This window comes from Podarcis liolepis (genome assembly GCF_965112155.1).
Source record: "Podarcis liolepis genome assembly, chromosome: 15".
NCBI lineage: Eukaryota > Metazoa > Chordata > Lepidosauria > Squamata > Lacertidae > Podarcis > Podarcis liolepis.
Genome location: NC_139566.1, coordinates 42530400 through 42548575, shown reverse-complemented (window position 1 = coordinate 42548575; position 18176 = coordinate 42530400). Strand labels below are relative to the sequence as shown.

The 18176-nt window shown below is 48.9% G+C and overlaps 1 protein-coding gene across 2 annotated transcripts; it reads left to right on the top strand.

The window, feature by feature from the left end:
- Window positions 1–410: 410 nt before the first annotated feature.
- Window positions 411–17830, top strand: KMT5A (lysine methyltransferase 5A). Of its 2 annotated transcripts, none has more exons than XR_014519432.1 (8): window positions 411–557; window positions 4195–4313; window positions 5920–6076; window positions 8033–8240; window positions 9677–9764; window positions 11701–11760; window positions 13915–14192; window positions 15469–15605. XR_014519432.1 is itself a non-coding variant. In XM_083476484.1 (8 exons), exons 1-8 carry the CDS (start codon window positions 548–550, stop codon window positions 15677–15679), a joined length of 1044 nt encoding a protein of 347 aa, XP_083332610.1. In that variant the 5' UTR covers window positions 412–547; the 3' UTR covers window positions 15680–17830. The 2 variants fall into 2 exon arrangements, 1 of the variants encoding a protein (XP_083332610.1); XM_083476484.1 differs by having other exon boundaries at window positions 412–557; window positions 13915–14105; window positions 15469–17830.
- The last annotated feature ends 346 nt before the right edge of the window (window positions 17831–18176 follow it).

Sequence of the window (18176 nt, the reverse complement as noted above, 5' to 3'; positions counted from 1 at the left end):
CCGGCGTTTCTCAAACTTGCGTCCCCAGCTGTTGTTGGACTACAACTCCCATCAACCCTAGCTAGCAGGACGAGCGGTCGGGAGATAATGGGAGCTGCAGTCCAACAACAGCTGGGACCCTCCGCCTGCTACACATAATAACTCGAAACTGTTACACACACGTGGAGTTAGTCCCGCCGAGAAGGAGGGACAACTATCACCCTTCTCCTCCTATCATGCGCCTGCTCTCCCCCTCGCTCGCCAATCGGCGGCAGCCGAACGCCAATTTTAAACACTCCTCCTCGGGAAGCTGTACTGAGGTTCAAGTGCAGAAAGGGAGCCGTAGCCAACCAGAGGCCGGGGAAACGTGAGCGGCGGGCAGCCGGACCAATCGAACGACAAGGAGAAACTCCACTGTATCCATTTTTTTGAAAGCGGTTGAGAGGTTGGGGAAAGCCTCCCGCATCTTTGCTGCGGGTTGTCCAAAACGGGGGAGAAAGGAGCCCCCCCTCGGCTGCTTCTCGTCTGCCCCGTTTGCTGCTGGCTGTGAGCTTTGCTACTGGCGACCATGAGCAAAGGTATTCCTCCCCACTGGTTTGAGGACTATTATGGGATGGGGTTTCGGGAAGAATTTGATATGGGAGGAGCGGGGTCCCAAATGGAGAGAGATGGTGGGGATTGGGGGGCAAAGTGTGCTTTGGAGAGCAGGCGAAGATGGGAAGTGGGGAGGAGTCTGCCTTTGGTGGAGTGAATTTTTAAAAGTGAACGGAACTAAGCTGCAGCGTGGGAGATGGGGTTTTTGGTGCGTGGGTGGAAAATTTCAAGTTGTCCTGGGGGTGGGGAGCAGGGGCACCTTACAAACGGGGACCATGGATGGTGGTCCCCAGTTTTAGACGATTATGGCACTTCTGTAGGGATCTAACAGCCAAAGGCGTGGGGCTTCCCCTCGGACCTGATTCAACCAGAGCTTTTACAGTGTGTTGCTGTAATGGATAGTTGCTGAAGGGAGTTGCATTATACCAGTGTTTCTCAAACTTGGTTCCCCAGCTGTTGTTGAGGCTATGTACATTGTCCCTGCATAATCCATAGCCAGCAGGACCAGTGGTCAAGGGGGTGGTGTTGGGATGTGGTTGTTACCTGCATCTAGGATTAGTTGTCTAGCAGCATGGCTTTTAAAATTGATTAACTCTGCAATGTCATTTAGCTGGGAGTATGCCCCAGTGAATTCAGTAGGACTTACTTGGAACATGGTTAGGATTTGTGCTGTAAGTTTGTGTAAATAGCTACCTGACAGTTCTGAAGGGCCCTATCTAAGGAGAGGCATTCCTTTCTGAATATGAGATAATGCCTCTTCGAAAGGGGAACCCTCCCATCCACCGCTTTCATAATTTTAATTTTAAAAAATCAAAAAGAAGTCTGCTGTTTAATTAATATTGGAAGCACTTTAAAAAAAAAAGGAAAAGGATTTGAATCGATAAATTGTGGAAGCTGCCGAAATTAAGATTTGTATGTAGAATAAAATATAGTGTTTCGTTAATTCACCGTTCTGAAAAGTGTTGTTGTTGTTTTGGTATTTTTTTAATTTGCATTTTCACATACTGTACAACAAACATTTGAAAGACAAATAAAAAACCACAACAGTAGCTAGTTGCTTAATTCTCATGGAAGAAAGTGTATCTGGCAGCTTAAGGTTAATGCCAATACAAAGAGAATGCCTACACTGTGAATTAAGGTCATTAGTCCAGTAAATTCCCCAAAGGTTTCCATGAGTTTGATGTGGTTGTCTGAATTGATAATCACATCATGTTTAAGAGATGAATGCCAAGCAGTGTAGGAGGATAAAAGATCCAATTTGCCACTGGCTACTTTGATTTGGCATGTCAATTTCCCAACCTGGGCAACTGACCAAACATGTATGTACCAAGAATCAACAGACAAACCTGCTGCAGACCCCCAAGATTTGGCTACTTCCAGATGTGTAGCCACAAATAAGAACATTAGCATTTCCCTGTAGAAATTGTTTAAGGTTAGGAGTTCAGGTGATGGGGGGCACTGTAAGGAATGCATAATTGAAGATGAGATCACCTCAAAAAGGATGCTGAAGAATTGGAAAAGGTTCAGAAAAGGGCACCCAAAATGATCAAGGAGATGGAGCAACACCTCTGCTAGGAAAGTACAGTGGCACCTTGGGTTAAGTACTTACCGGTAATTTGTTCTGGAGGCCCATTCTTAACCTGAAGCACCACTTTAGCTAATGGGGCCTCCTCCTCCTGCTGCGCCGCCAGAGCACAATTTCTGCTCTCATCCTGAAGCAAAGTTCTTAACCTGAAGCACTATTTCTGGGTTAGCGGAGTCTGTAACCTGAAGTGTATGTAAACTGAAGCGTATGTAACCCGAGGTACCACTGTACAGTACTTATTTACACAGTGCATAGTTATCAACTATGGAACTTGTTTGCACAGGAGGTAGTTATGGCCACCAACTTGGATGTCTTTAAAAAAGGATGGCGAGACAAATTCTTGGAAGAAAAGACAACCAGCGGCTGTGAACCACGATGCTTCTGCTCTGCTGAATGGTTGGAGGCCGTAATGCTTCTGAATGCCAGTTGATGGAAACTGCAGGAGGCGAGAGGCTCTTGGGCTTGGATCCTGCTTGAAGGTGGCCACTGTGAGAACAGGAGGCTGGGCTAGACGGGACACTGGCATGATCCAACAGTCTCTTATGCTCTCAAGTAGTATCTGGGGTACCTTGCATAAATGTAGGAGGATGTGAACCGTGGTACTGTTACTGTACGTATACCTGCCTCAACTCCATATTCCTTCAGATTTCCCAGCATGGAGTTGAGGCAGGTATATGTGTAAGGTTGCAGCCATGGGCCAGTGTCTGAGGTCCCAGATTTTGTAGCCCAACTACCTCCAAGGAAGCAATTTGCTTCTGCTTAAAGAGGTATAAGGAGCTATTCTATGACTGGAGCTATTCCATGACTAAGCCATCACACAAATACACAGCTGTCAACTTTTCCATTTTCTTGCGAGGAATCCTATTCGGAATAAGGGAATTTTGCTTAAAAAGGGGGGAACGTTGACAGCTATGCACAAATAAACACCAAGGATCCTTCAACGTGGCACCTCCAGGCGTTTTGGACTACAACTCCCATCAGCCACAGTCTGTATGGCCAACAGTCATCAATAATCTGAATTGTAGTGCAAAACTGAACACAGTGAATATGCACAGATAAATGTCAAATGTCTGAGGCTGCCTGTATTTATGACTTGGTTGTTTTGCAATTATTCTGTTTCCCTGCCACAATATTTCAGTCTATAGGCTGTGGGGCCTTAGGTGCAAAGGCAGGGCAGAGAGTTATTTGGCATATAAAGTGCAAATGACAGCAGAACTCTCTGGGGAGGAGGGTTTCTACTTTGTAAGGGGTCTGGGGCTCCCTGTGGAATAAGAAAAAAGAAGCTTTTTAAAAAACTATCGTGGGGGTGCATACAATTGCAGGTTCTTGTGTGGAATACAGAAATTCAACAGGTCGTGTTTGTTGGTGTCAGTGCCTTTATTAAAGAATCTGAAGTCCTAATGCAAAGGCGTGAGCTCTAGGGGCGAAGGGGGAAGCTGAGTGGGAGCAGGAGGTGGACTGTTTTGGGGGCGCGGGGGGGGAAAGCCATGCTATGGATCAAGCGCTGTCATAAATACCAGGAAGGAAGGAATAGTAACTTGGGAAACTCATCCAGCGTTATGTCTGTTTGAAGAGGCCGGGAACTATATCTGGGGGTCTGGAAGTTTATGCTCAGTGCATACCAGGGCCGCTGTTGGGGGGGGGGGCTTAATTAGGCTGCATGTGCGGGAGGGGCGGAAAATCAAAGGGAGAAAGGCTTTTGCGGGACTTGGGGTGAATGGCGATTTGGTCTGTGCCGGAGCTGGAAGCCTGGCAGCTGGAATCGGGGGCGGGGGAGGCTAATCCGTGGGGTCGGGGGGGGACGACGACGACGGAGATGACCCCTGGCTGCTGAGCTGCCTGCCGCGGCTCCACCTGCTGGCCGGGAAGGAGCCTGGCCAGCCCTTTAAACATGGCGGTGGTGGGAAGCGGGGCAGCGGCGGCGGCGGCGGCGGCGGCTGCTCCTCTTGCGCGCCGGGGGCTCCGGGCATGAGCCGCGCTCTGACCGCCGCCTTTGCCCGGCCTCTTCCCGCCACCCGACCCCGCTCCACCCGCAGGCCGGAGGAGGAGGAGGAGGAAGATGTCCCGAGCCCGAGAGGGCAGAGCCGACGGCGGCGCGGAGGTGGTCGCCGAGAGCGCCGAGAAGCGGGGCGCCAGCCGGCCCAGGATGAACGGGGTAAGCCGGGGGGGGGGATCGCTGCTTCCCTTCCTCTCCCCCTGCCCTTTCCCCGCAGGGACACGCACGCTCTCTCTCTCCTGCCCCGCAGTTGCCGGCAGGAGACGGCGAGGTTGCTCGGCCTCTCCGGCGCGCCCGGGGCGCAGCGCGGCGCCACCCAAGCGGGCGGAAAAGGCCTCTGGCGCGCCCGGCTCGTGGGCTCGGAAGCGCAGCCGGGGACGCCGCGCCGGGGGCTTCCCCTCCCGGGTCCTCCGCCCCCGCGAGGGCCTTTGCTGTGCGGCAGTCGGGGGCAGAGGGACTCCTGCTGCTGCTGCTGGCGGCGGGGCGCCGTCTGGGATCCTCCCCGCCTTCGCCTTTTGGGTCATCTTCGGGTCCCACCAAGTCGGAAGCTTGGAAATGGCAACTCAAGATCCTGTTTTGCAAAAGAGCCTTTTAAAGTAGGGGGCGAGAGCCCCTGGACTTCTCAGGAACTTTAAAAATGAGTTGGGGCACAGATCTGGATGGTAGCCTTTTATGGGCTTGCCCCCCCCCATGAAGAGTGCTTTATACTCCAGATTGTGTATGCTGTTCACCCAGGGCAACTCTGATCAAGCAGCCTGCATCAATCCCCATTTTATAGATGAGGCCAGAAAGGAATTGGGTAACCGAGGCCAGCATTGCTGAGCAAGAATTTGAGCTCCTTGCTCCAAGCTCAGAAAGTCATTTTTCTTCCTTTCTCCTCACCCCCTTCTGCTTGCTGCTACTTTCATTATCACTACTGTTATTGTTATTTCTAAAGTGCTTCAAAAGCTAAATGCTGTACAAAATTAGACCTTTTCTCCAGGGATAGAACTGTTGGTCCCTTGTACCATTTTGAAAGTGTAATATTTACTTGGAAACAAATCCCCACTGTTTTAGTGGGCATTGCTCCCTAAGGCAGGAGTTACCACTGTGGTGCCGATAGCCCCCCTTTGTCCACAGGGCCCCCCCCTTCTATTCTCCCTAGTAGAATAGGATATGGTGTGCACTTAGTTGTGTCTGGGTAGAGCTCCTGATATTTTCTCCAGTTTGCAGATTGTTAGTGTTACTAGAGTATCACCTGCCCTTCACCAAAAGGTACCAGGGCAGGTCAGCAGCTGTATAGCCCTGAATGTGACAGGAGGGGCTTGTTGCCTTCATGCCTCAGTTGTAGGCTTCCTGGTTAGCCACTGTGAGTGGCAGGATGCTGGGCAGGATTCGATCTTTGGTTTGACCCAGCCGGGCTTTTCTTATGTGCTCAGTCCTATTCATGACGTGGAAGAAATCCACATTGAGTCCAGTAGCAGTTACTGCCATGTCAGTGTGCTATGATTGTATGCATGTGCATTGCCACTAAGAATCCTAGTCATGTTTCTCTCTTCCAGTGTTGCATCCTGATATTTTATTGGGAATTGTACACACTGTTGTAAACCTCAGCTTCAGGGGCTAGAAACTTGGTGAGTTCCCCACTCTGTCCGCCCGCCCGCCCCCAAAAGAAAGCTGGCGTTATCCACCACAATTCTAGAGTTGCATTTTTAAGAAGCACAAAAATATGCCAAGAGAACCCCGTGTGCCTGCATACTAGAATATTTTGACTGTTTCATTTTAGGAGAACATATTTACTTGCCAGTCCAAAATCTATACCTACATGAGTCCAAACAAACCTCCTTCTGTACGACCTCCACTTCAAGAGGAAAACTCTGCCACACATCATGAGGCAAAATGCCAGAGCAAAATGGGGAATGAAAGCTACAGAAAAGGAGACGGTAAGCATGAGCTTTTGTTATTAGCGACTTGGTTGGCATTTCGATCAAGGTGTGTGTGTGTGTTTGCACGCACATGTATGTTTCTTTTTAAATTTGTTGCCTAGATTTCACTCAGAGGGAAAACGCTTTTTCACAAGCACCATAAGAGGCTTCTTACAGTGATGTTGCATCATCTCTGTGGGTGCTGCATCTTTCCCCTTCCCCACCCCGTGTTGTATCCTCACAACAGCCCTGTGAGGTAGGTTAGGCTGAGACACAAGGATGAGCCCAGCTCCATCTGGAGAGCAGAGATGTGAACACAGCTCATCCCCCCCCCAGCCCATCCACATTCAACTTTTCAACGTCACACTGACTCTCAAGCTCTCTAGAGTCTAGACCAAGAGAGGCTAAGCCTTTTCACTGCAAGGGCACATAGCTTAGTTGGGGGGGAAATTGAGGGGGAAGGGCACCCGGTACCTCCCCAACCCCAAGCCAACATGTTTGGTGTTTACAGGGAGGATTTGCATATCCTAGTATCCAGGGCATTCCTAAGGTGGAGGTAGAGACATGGGGTGGTATCCAATGCTGGGTTACCCATTAGGTAGGCTAAGTACATGCTTGGGGCATGAGATGTTTTATTAAAATAATGTGGCATTTGAAGAAGCATCATGGGAAAATATATTCTCATACTCTGCCCACGCGCCCCCCCTCTTTTCTCTTTTTATTACTTATTCCCACCTAAACCAGGGGTCATCCTACAAACGATAATTTAACTAACGCAAAGGACTCAGACTGTGTTGTAATAAATATATGTTTTATTACTGATATAGTATTCTGAGTTAGATGTTCCTGATTTGGTCTCATCCCCCGTCCCCCAATGAATATTGTGCAGTTTGGTTTCTTTGTTGTTTCTATTTTGAATTACATACCGGGGAGGGTGCAATAATCATTTCAGTCCTTAGGGCCTCCAAAGGTCTTAATATGCCCCGTGTTGTGTCCAGTGTGGTGCTGAGTTGAGGTCACTTACAGACTGACTTGTTCCACTGGTGAAAAGTGTCGCCCCAGTGGAACGCCGTTGCGCTAGAGAATGCCTAAGTAGGATGCTGGCAATGTCTGTGACATAACAGACTGCGCAATCTCTTGCACAATGGGCTTCTGCTTGCACAAAATGGTTGCGCTGGATTTCTCGCTTGCGCAATGTTAAATCCCATCTGTCCACTAGCACTGGATACAGCCCAGAGGTAACATTCATAGAATCATAGAATCATAGAGTTGGAAGAGACCACAAGGGCCATCGAGTCCAACCCCCTGCCAAGCAGGAAACACCATCAGAGCACTCCTGACATATGGTTGTCAAGCCTCTGCTTAAAGACCTCCAAAGAAGGAGACTCCACCACACTCCTTGGCAGCAAATTCCACTGTCGAAGAGTTCCTCATAAGGCATCGTTTCCAGGCCTTTGACCATTTTGGTTGCCCTCCTCTGGACACGTTCCAGTTTGTCAGTGTCCTTCTTGAATTGTGGTGCCCAGAACCGGACACAGTACTCCAGGTGAGGTCTGACCAGAGCAGAATACAGTGGCACTATTACTTCCCTTGATCTAGTTCAGGTTTGTTGCTCTGCACACCTTTGCCTCTGGTCTCCTCTATTCCTGGCATGTGGCCTGAGGAATGTTGCCCAGATGGTAATGCAGCCCATGAGGCAAAAAGAGAGAGAAGATTTCTGAGGCGAGTGGTAGAGGAACCAAGGTTTGGGTGGTAAGCAGAGCTCACTTACTACAGCACTCCTGTGTGCACAGTTGTTGGACGGGTTTAGCCGTCAAACGCATCTGTCTATCTCCACAGCCTTTTTGGCCTCCTGTGGGTTAGAATAATGTTTAAACTGGTGCACTGTTTTGACATGGAGCAAAGCAGATGTGAGCCTCCTCTCCTTTCATGTTGATTTGCATTCCCCCCCCCCTCCCCGGCCATCATTTGCAGACAGACTAAATATTGGCAATGCAGCCGACAACACTATGAAATCTGAGGACCAGAACAGCAAAGAGTGTGAATCTCCAGCCTCCTTCTCCAGTCCCAAACCCGAAGCCCCACAGCCTCCAAAAGCCCTGCCTCCGGAGCCCGCTGATGTAGCAAACAGAAAGGAAGCCCCGAAGAAAGGTAGCAAGACCAAACCTGGCTCCAAGAGAAAGTAAGTGTGGCTCCAAGGGTGGCTGTGGAATGCAACTGATAAGGCAGCTTTCAGGCTTACAGTCTGAAAGTCATGACGCAAAAGGAAGAGCAGAGGTTGAGGGAGGAGTGGGGGAAAGTGAGCACTGCTCCTTAGTTTGGGAGTTCTTGTAATATCCAGCTGGAATGGAAAATAATTTGAAGAGAGGAGGACCACATGTTGCTGGTCTCTCAGCAGGGCTGATGGCAAGACCCTGCAGTCCCGTTTTTCTTCCTTTCTTGTAGCCTGATGGAATGGCTTTTCTTGGCTTAATAAAGCTGTCACTTTTTAAATGGGGCTAATGCCTGCTTAGGGACGCGGGTGGCGCTGTGGTCTAAACCACAGTCCCCACGACGGGGTAAGCGCCCGTTGCTCGGTCCCTGCTCCTGCCCATCCAGCAGTTCAAAAGCAACATCAAAGTGCAAGTAGAGAAATAGGTACCACTCCGGCAGAAAGGTAAACGGCGTTTCCGTGCGCTGCTCTGGTTCGCCAGAAACGGCTTACTCATGCTGGCCACATGACCCGGAAGCTGTACGCCGGCTCCCTCAGCCAGTAAAGCGAGATGAGCGCCGCAACCCCAGAGTGGGTCACAACTGGACCTAACAGTCTGGGTCCCTTTACCTTTTAATGCCTGCTTATTGTCAGTAGGTGCCACTAGAGTGCAGTCTTTAAACAGTAAAAAAATACTGTACATGCAACTCCTGTTTTGCATGCATTCTGAGAACACGCAACTGTGCTCACGTGCATCACCACAAACTTAGAAGTGGCAGAAAAAGGGGGTGGGGTGGGTTTATGCATGCTCTGCCGATGCACATGATGACCCATAATGTAATCCCCGTGCAAAACAAGGGTTGCCTGTACTCCCAGGCATAGCAATAATGACACCTAGTGGGAATAACCAATTATCATAACGTGAAGAGGATAAAAAGGACCCACAAGAGGAAGAGGGGAATCATAGAGTTGTAGAGCTGGAAGGGATCTCCTGCAACGTAGGAATCACAGCTAAATCACAGGAAAGAGGTAGGACATTTAAAAATTGATCACATAAACTGACTGTATAAGCGGCGATTTCAATTGCAAGGTGATTTTGGGTGTTGTTACGGTATAATGTAGGGCTTGGGGATCTGTGGTTGCTGGATGTTATTGGACTCCCTTCAGCCACAACTGGCAAGGCCAAAGGTCAGGGGTGTTGGGAGTCCAGCAGCCGCTGAAAAGCCACAGCCCCCCTCCCCCATCTCCAAGCCAAAAGGATGCAGAGCTTTGAGGCGACACTGAGCTCTCCCAAGCAGAATGGGGATGTGGCAACCTCATAGGCGTACTAAGCACAGAGATGCCCTGTCCTGGGAGAGACGAGGCTGATTTAAGAGGAGAGTGGGGGAGCCCCTGGGCGTTCATGTGGCTTTCTCCATCTCTCTCAGAGCCCAAGGGAAACCGCAGCAGAACCGAAAGGTCACAGATTATTACCCTGTTAGAAGAAGCTCCCGGAAGAGCAAAAAAGAATTACAGGTACTGTCTTCTCTTGTGGTGCCTCTTCAAACAGCTTTGCCAAACCCCAAACACCCCTTGGGGACAGATGCTCCACCAAGGAACTGTGAAAACTCTTACAAAGGGTTCCATGGGAATGACTGCCCCATCTGACAGCCCAGTTCCTTGTTTCTGGTTTTGTTTTCTTTTAATTCCACTTGCTTATTTAGTCACTTTTGGGGGCCAAGCAAAACCTAGTAAAGCAACATACAGAGAGAAACTTAAGGCATACGGACATACAGATGTATGGGAGGTGCTGAGTTAGATCATCAGCGTTCTCTTAAAGGCAGTAGTAGAAAATTGTATGGTTTTAGGCCTCCTTTGAATGCCAGAACCTGACAGGGCCAAACAAATGATAACAGGAAGAGAGGTCTACAACTTAAGGGCCACCACTGGGAAAGCCCTGTCTCATGTGCTCACCAGTGCAGTCATTTAAAAAAAAAAATTTTTAGTGCCGTCAGTTTCAGCCAGTGGGCACATGAGCAGGACCCCAAGATTACTGATCCTGCATTACAAATTTTAGTGGTCTCAGACTTTTAAGTTTTGTTTGTAAGCTGCATTGGGTTTATTTTTTCATGGAGCCTTTTTCACTAGCTCCTGGTTTCTAAGCCCTACTGCAAGGGTTGGAACCTTTGGCCTGCAGACCAGTCTAGGCCTGCCTGGGTGTCCAGGTTAGTCCATGAGGAGATTTCCCCCAAATCACACCCACCTGTCCCTCAACTCATGCCACTGGGTGATATCAGTTGACAGGCAGGAGAGCAGGGTTCCCTTCTCCTGGGGTCTCCTTCACCAGAGCGTTCCCTGTGGGCAACTTGCTGGCCAAGCAGGCCCTGGCAGTCAGCAGGATTAAACCCTTCGCTCACCAATCCTGCTGGGGTCTGCTTTGCCAGCCCTGTCAGGCAGGAAATGAATTGGCAGAGGTGACCCCTGCAGGGTCAAACTTTCCTCTCATCAGCTGACAACCTGAGGGTTTAATCCCACTCAGTTTGACCATGTGTGCTGGGGATTTAAAGAGCAGCGCTGTGCTTTGAAGTCACAGTTTGGCCTGTTGGGGGAGAATCAGGATCTGGCTTAAGGTTCCCCACTCCTCTACTGCACATGTAACCGAAGCAATTGTGTTACATTACATTGCACCTCTGTTGCATGAGGGTTTTGAGGTATTGGGGTTTGGGGGTTATTTTTAAAGGTTTCTGTGGCCTTTCTGGAAGGGTGGCATCAAGAGGAGGTCTATGAACTATTTGCTGCCCCCAATGCTGTTGTTTCTATGTGACATTTTGGCTGTAGGGACTGGGGACCCTGTGGCCCTCCAGAGGTCTTTGGACTTCAACAGCCCTCAGCCCCAGGCAGCATGGCCAGTGGCCCAAGCTGGAGGAAGTTGCTGTCCATCAACCTTGGGACATCATAGGTTCTCCACCACAGACATTCTATGAGGCTTTGAGAATCCTTTTGCCACTTCATGCATATAACAAAGCCAAGACTTTTGCTTCAGTGTGTGTATCGTATTTATATTCCCGAACTTACACAAAATAAGGGCTGTGGAATGCTTATATGAAATGGGAGATTTTATCATTGTGCAGTAGCAATCCTATGTGCATTTACAGGGAAACAAGTCTCGCTGTGATCAGTTTGACTTCCCAATAAGTGTGTGGTTGTGTGTTAGGATTGCAGCCCAACTCTTTTGCTTAAGTGCTGTATCCCTCATCATGTTTGCTTGGGAGCAAGCCTTCAGGAACTTTCTAAATAGTAGCACTTAGGCAGTGATCCTGTGCACACTTTGCATGTCTACTCAGCAGTAGGCCCCATGGAGCCCAGCAGTGCTTCCTCCCTAGAAAGTGTGCATGGGATCACAGCCCTAGGCTCATTCTGATAAATGTAGTGTTTCCAAGTAGCATTGCTATGTTTCTTGATCTCTTTTCAGATAGAGGAGAAAAAACGGATAGATGACTTAATAGAGAGCGGCAAAGAAGATGGCATGCAGGTAACGGCAACAGCATCCTGGCACTGCTGCTGGCAGTGGTTGTCCTCCAAGGGCAGGCCTGGGCTGCCAGTGAACCTCCAGGTGAACTATGTTTCCCATCAGCCCCAGCTAGCAAGACCAGTGAGCAGGAGTGATGAGGCTGTAGCCCAGCAGCCACTAAAAAGCTACAGGTTCCCCATTCCTGCCTTGGGGCAGCCTTCCCCAACCCGTTTGGGTCACAACTCCCATCAGTGCCAAGCAGCACAGTTGCAATCCCAGGAGTTCCTCCCAGTCCACCAGGTGCCATTTTGGCAACGCTGGGATTCTCCTGTGGAGAGTGAGTTAGCTACAGTGGTGCCCTGCAAGACGAATGCCTCGCAAGACGAAAAACTCGCTAGGCGAAAGGGTTTTCCATTTTTGCGTTGCTTCGCTAGACGAATTTCCCTATGGGCTTGCTTCGCAAGGCGAAAACGTCTTGCGCTTTTTTCTTAAAGCCGCTTGAAGAGGCGCAGTTGCGACGGACCGTGCTTCGCAAGACGAAAAACATCGCAAGACGAAAAGACTCGCGGAACGAATTATTTTCATCTTGCGAGGCACCACTGTATTAGTATACAGCAGGGGTACTGGGTAGGATATTTTGAAGGTAACCCCACCCCAAGTGGGAGGTATTTATTTTTAGTTGTTTGTAGTATTACAACAGATTATTGTAATATTGTAATGTAAATATTTTTGAAGGGTTTTTTTTTGTTGCCTTGAGCAAAATAAAGCAACTAAAAAATTTAATAAATAAAAATAATCATAATTCTGTCCTCCTCTGACCTCCAGTGAGGTAGCAGCTGCTCTGTGCTGGGTTCAGGCCGACTGCAACAAGAGAGCGGAAATCGGGTGTTTCTGCAGCAACGGTCAGCCTTGGACTGAGTCCCACACAGAGGCAGCAGTTCTGTCCCAGCCACAAACTCTGCTTTCTGTTAAAGGGCCCCAGCCTGCTCCGGCAGCCTTTTACTCTGACAGGGCAGGGGAAGCTCTGGTTGCGCCGAGGGCTCTGTGGTGAAATCTTCTGAGGACAGCAGGGTGAAGTCCTAGGCTTTGGGGGGGGAGGCTTCCCCGTGTGCAGTTCTGCTTCTGACTCAGAGGCCCCACCAGCAGTGTATATTTAAAGCAGTGTTCCACCCCTTAAATTTCCCTCAAGAGAATCCAGGGAATGGTGGTTGAACAAGGCTGGGCCAAGACTTTTTGGCAGCTGAGGCAAACCACAAAATGGCAACCCACCCTGCCGGGGAAGAGGGGTTGAAGAAGATCTACATCTGGAACGAAGGGGGATGAAGATCTACATTGGGAAGGAAGGTGGGAGGAGACTGGCAGCACCCTCTATTTGCCTGTTTGCCACGGGGGGGGGGGTCCTGCCAAGGAGGGCACCACCGCCATTGCTGCCACTGTGGCAGCAGCAACAGGCAATGGGTTCCTTGGAGGCCGGAACTGCTGCCCTTGCGGCTCCTGCTGCCCAAGACATGGGTGGGCCAGCCCCGGTCCTGAGAATCATTAGGAGACCCTCGTTCCCCTCACAGAGTTGCAGTTCCCAGAATTCCCTAGGAAGAAATACTGGCTGTTAAACCACTATGAGAATTTTAGCTCTGTGAGGGCAAACGGTGTGTGTGTGTGTGTGTGTGTGTGTGTGTGTGTCTCCTAATAATGCTCAGCACCCTTAACAAACTACAGCTCCCAGGAGTCTTTGGGTAAGCCATGACTATGTAAAACAGCATCATAGTGCTTTAAATATATGGTGCTGTTAGGGCCAGAGTCCCTGGACCGCTTCTCCAAAAGAAAGGGAAATCTGACCCTAAGGTAATCAACTTGGTGACCTTCAGATGTCACTGGACTCCAGCTCCCATCAGGCTTAGCTAGCACAGCCAGCGGCTGGGAATGATGGGAGTTGCAGTCCAGCAACAACTGGAGGGCAGCCGGTTCCCCACAGAGCTTTGGAGTGCTTGATGTCTTAGGCAGTAATCTATTTTAGAAATTTGGGAGGTCTCAGAAGCAGTTCATAATATGTTAACAGGGATCGGCTCCTCAAAGATAGAACGGGGGAGATCCCACTGGAGACCCACAAGTCCATAGCTACAGCTGCAGTCGTCCCTGGCCTGCAGGTAGGTTAACATGTCTTCTTCTTCTCTGCAGATTGACTTCATTGATGGTAAAGGACGAGGGGTCATTGCAACCAAGCATTTTAAACGAGGGGAGTTTGTGGTTGAATATCACGGGGACCTCATTGAGATCACGGATGCCAAGAAACGAGAAGCTGTATATGCCCAAGACCCTTCCACTGGCTGCTATATGTACTACTTCCAGTACTTGAGAAAAACATACTGGTGAGCTGCACTCCTTCTGCGAAGATGCATCTTACATCAGGGCTGGGGAGCCTGTGGACTTCAACTCCCATCAGCCCCAGCCAGTAGGTCAGTGGTCATGGATGATGAGAGTTGTAGTCCAACAACATTGGGAAGGCCACAGAGTCCCTACCCCTAATTTGGAGGGTGAGGTAATGTTGTTTCAGACAGCTTCGCACTTGGGGTTTTCCTTGGCTTGGAGATATGGGGGCGGGTTCCTGAATGAAAATGGAAGGGGCATATTTCCCTCTTATCCTGGCAAAATATTTACTGAGAATCAGGCCATGTTAGAGTAGTTTGGAAGCTTTTTCTGCCTATGACTCCCATGACACAGAGCCAGGATGGGAGACATGTGGTGCACCCGACGTTGTGGGACTCCAATTCCCTTCAGCCCCAAAGGGCCAGGGCTGATGGGTGTTGTGTTCTAATGTCATACAGAAGGCTGCAGACTTTCCCACCAGTGTGCTAGAGCACTGGTTCTCAAAGGGTGAGGCAAGTGTGGTGGAAAGATTCAAGGACCATTTAAACATTTAAACATTTCACCATAGCATAGCAATAGCAATAGCAATAGCAATAGCAATAGCAATAGCAATAGCAATAGCAATAGCAATAGCAATAGCAATAGCATAGCATAGCATAGCATAGTATAGCATAGTAATAATTTCTTTTGGATACACAACCAGGAACAGTACTCACGCTTTTCTTCAAGAGCATAGCTACTCTACAGTTCTCCATGACATATTGTTGTGAACAGGGATTTTCAACTCTGACAAATATGGAAGATCAGAAAAGAGAGAGGCTTCTTTATGTTGATGAAACGAGAGTCTGTTTGTCTCAAATTACGACCTAATATAGATGAGATTACCTGGAAAAGCAAACTTACACCTCTCATTGTGTTTGTGTACATACTTAAGGTACATGTTTAAGAGGCTAGTTTATAATTATTTCTGGGAATGTTTCATGTTCTTATGTAGCTGCATTGTTCTATACTTTCTGGATATCCCAAGATCACAGTATAAAGTAGTTGTGTTCTATGTAATAAATCAAGCACTGCTGGGAATTTTTCTTTTTCTTTTCCAGTGTATTTCTTATCAATAAAAAAAAAACAGCGTGGCATGAACAAATTTTTATTCTGAAACAAGTTTGAGAACCTCTGGCCTAGAGCAGCTTTTCCCAACCTTGGACCATCAGAGGTTGTTGGGCTATAGCTCCCCTCATTCCTAGCTAGCAGGGCGAGTGCCCAGGGATGATGGGAATTGCAGTCCAACAACATCTGGGGACCCAAGGCTTTGCTAGAGAAATTGTGCCTTTCTTGATTTAGCGTTCCTTCTCTTCTCTGCTCTAGTGTTGATGCCACAAAAGAGACCCACCGTCTTGGAAGGCTGATCAATCACAGCAAATGCGGCAACTGTCAGACAAAACTTCATGACATTGATGGCACGCCCCACCTCATTCTGGTCGCCTCCCGTGACATTAAAGCCGGCGAAGAACTCTTGTACGATTACGGAGACAGGAGCAAAGCTTCCCTTGAAGCCCACCCGTGGCTGAAACATTAGCGCAACTTCCTGGAACGGACTTACCAAGAGGACTCTTGTTTACAGCTCTTGCGGTAGACCCCCTTCCTGAGTCTGCTCTGTAACGGTGATTTGAGATGGCCGCTGCAGGGTGGAAGTCTTCCAGCCCTACCCCAAGCAGACTTGAACCTGAATTCCTGGTGATTTTAATACATTATGCTCATCTGGATTGCCTAATCCTCACTTCCTCTACCCATCTGCATACGAACAGATGAAATAATCAGTGATTCCTGACTTGGGGTTTTGGGGACTGAATTTTTACTGATGAGAAAGCAGCTTTTACTAAGGTTTGTTCGTTTTGAAGTCGCAGTTTTGCTCGTGCGAGGGAGGGAGGGAGGGCGAGGAAAGGATAATATTAGGAAAATAAACGTCTGAGGAGTGTTGACCATCTCAGGTGAACGTCAGGGGCAGGGGAGATACCCGCTTCCCCTTCCTCTTTGGCCACTGCTTCAGTGAATGCCTTTTCCGGGGCACATCAGACACTTCCGAACTTCATCTGGGATTCTCACAATTCACAGGTGGGTTCTGGTGCTATTAACAGAAATCAGATCCCTGCGACCATTGGGTCTAATCTAGGCAGATATGTACTTGTCCCAGTTACCCTGGGGGCTGCAAATGGGGAGGAGAGGAAGGAGAAGTTTTGTTGCACAAGCAGAGCAGCTGCACTGGATACAGTCATGTTAGGCTGGCAACTAGATGGGCAAAGGGGTTATGTGAGGCTCTGCTAAAAGTGAGCAAAGCTTTCTCCTTTCCACAGTGACTGTCCATGCAACCCTTCTGGCACTGATTATGCAGCTAATGCTTCTAGATGTACCTTCCTGGCTAAAGGAAGTAAACTGGAGCGAGTTGGTCTGTTATCACCTGCCTTGGACAACCATTGATCATATTGTCTGCCACCCTTCTTTGAAGCCTGGGATGGGGAGCATGTGGTCCACTGGTGGACTACAACCCCCACCAGCCCAACCCAAGCAATGACCAATGTTCAGGGAAGATGGGAGTTGTAGTCCACTAACATCCTGAGGGAGCCACTGGTCTCCCCTCCTGTCTTAAACCCAGCACGGATAAGTAGTCAGAGAAAGGAAAAGCTCTTCCTGCGTTTTAGGCCCCAGTGAGCGGCCTCTTGCCACTTTGGCATGGCCACACAGCTGTCCTTGTTGGGCTTCCTGCCACCAAGTCCTCCAGTGCTGCCATAGGATTTAGGGACCCAGCCTCTGTTTCTCTTTTTTAAAAGAGCTGTGAACTCCACTCCTGAGGTTGCTGGATTATTATTTTAAATTTATTTTAAATAAAGGGCGTTTGATCCACGTAGAACTGTGAAGCCAAAATGTCAATAATTAACTGCACTTTCTCTCTGATAGAAAAGAGGGAGAAGAATAACTTGGAGAAAACTCGATGCTTTTTATAGAATCAATGGCCGACTTTTGCTTAAGGGGATTTTTTTTTAATGAAAGCTTCTTGGGACAAAGCTCTTTTTCAACAATCTGGCTGCTGGGAAGCATCAATCAGTTCTGGTGCGAACATGAGATTATTTATTTACTCTTGACTGCTCTTCGGGGACTATGTCCCCAAACTTGGACTTCCTCTTCTCTCTCTCTCTCTGGGTGGGTGGGTGTACACACACACACACACACACACACACACACACACGCATGTATGTGCACACACATACAGGCACCCTTGGCACACCTCCGATTAGATCTAGTGGGATTAAATAGGTACTTGCAGTATATCTCTTAGGGCAAGGATGGTGACCCTGTGACCCCCCAGATGTTGCTGGAATCTAGTTTTCATCACCCCAGATCACTTGCCATCTTTGCTGCCATGGCTGGGAGGCAAAGTCCAGCAACATCTGGGGCACATCCGGTTTCCCACTCCTGATTTTGGGTGTGCTCCTCAAGCTGGCACCAAGCGCTCTTGGACCTTGGCTGCATCCGAGGCTCTGGGAGACAGTTGGGGTGTGTATGTCCATGAATACTGTGACATCCTGGTTGTATGCTTGAGCAGCAAGTGGGGTGGGGTGGGGCAAAGGGAGATGGGACCTGACTTGGTAATGTATTTTTAAAAGCTTAAAAGAGACACCTTGAAGAAAATAGTATTTCTCTGTATAAGAAAATAAAGTGATGTATTTATTAATGATGAATTGATTGCTTTAGCCAGCATTGCAGTTCTGCCTTCACCCTTTCCCAGCTGTCTCTGACTATGTTCATACTGGGTGTCATTGGACTACAACTCCCATCATCCCTGGCCATTGGCTGGCTGGTTGAGCCTGATGGGAGTTGAAGTCCGCAAGACCTAGAGGGCAACAGAATGGGAAAGCTGCTTTTGAGTGTTGTCTATGAGGTCATTTTATTTGCCATGTGCGAGCATTTGGGCTTGTGGGAACACCAGTGGCAGTTTTGGGATAGCACAACCGGTTTGGCTGCACTGAGTTCCACACTGCAGGGGGGCGTCACAACTATGCTGTAGAACAGAGCATGAG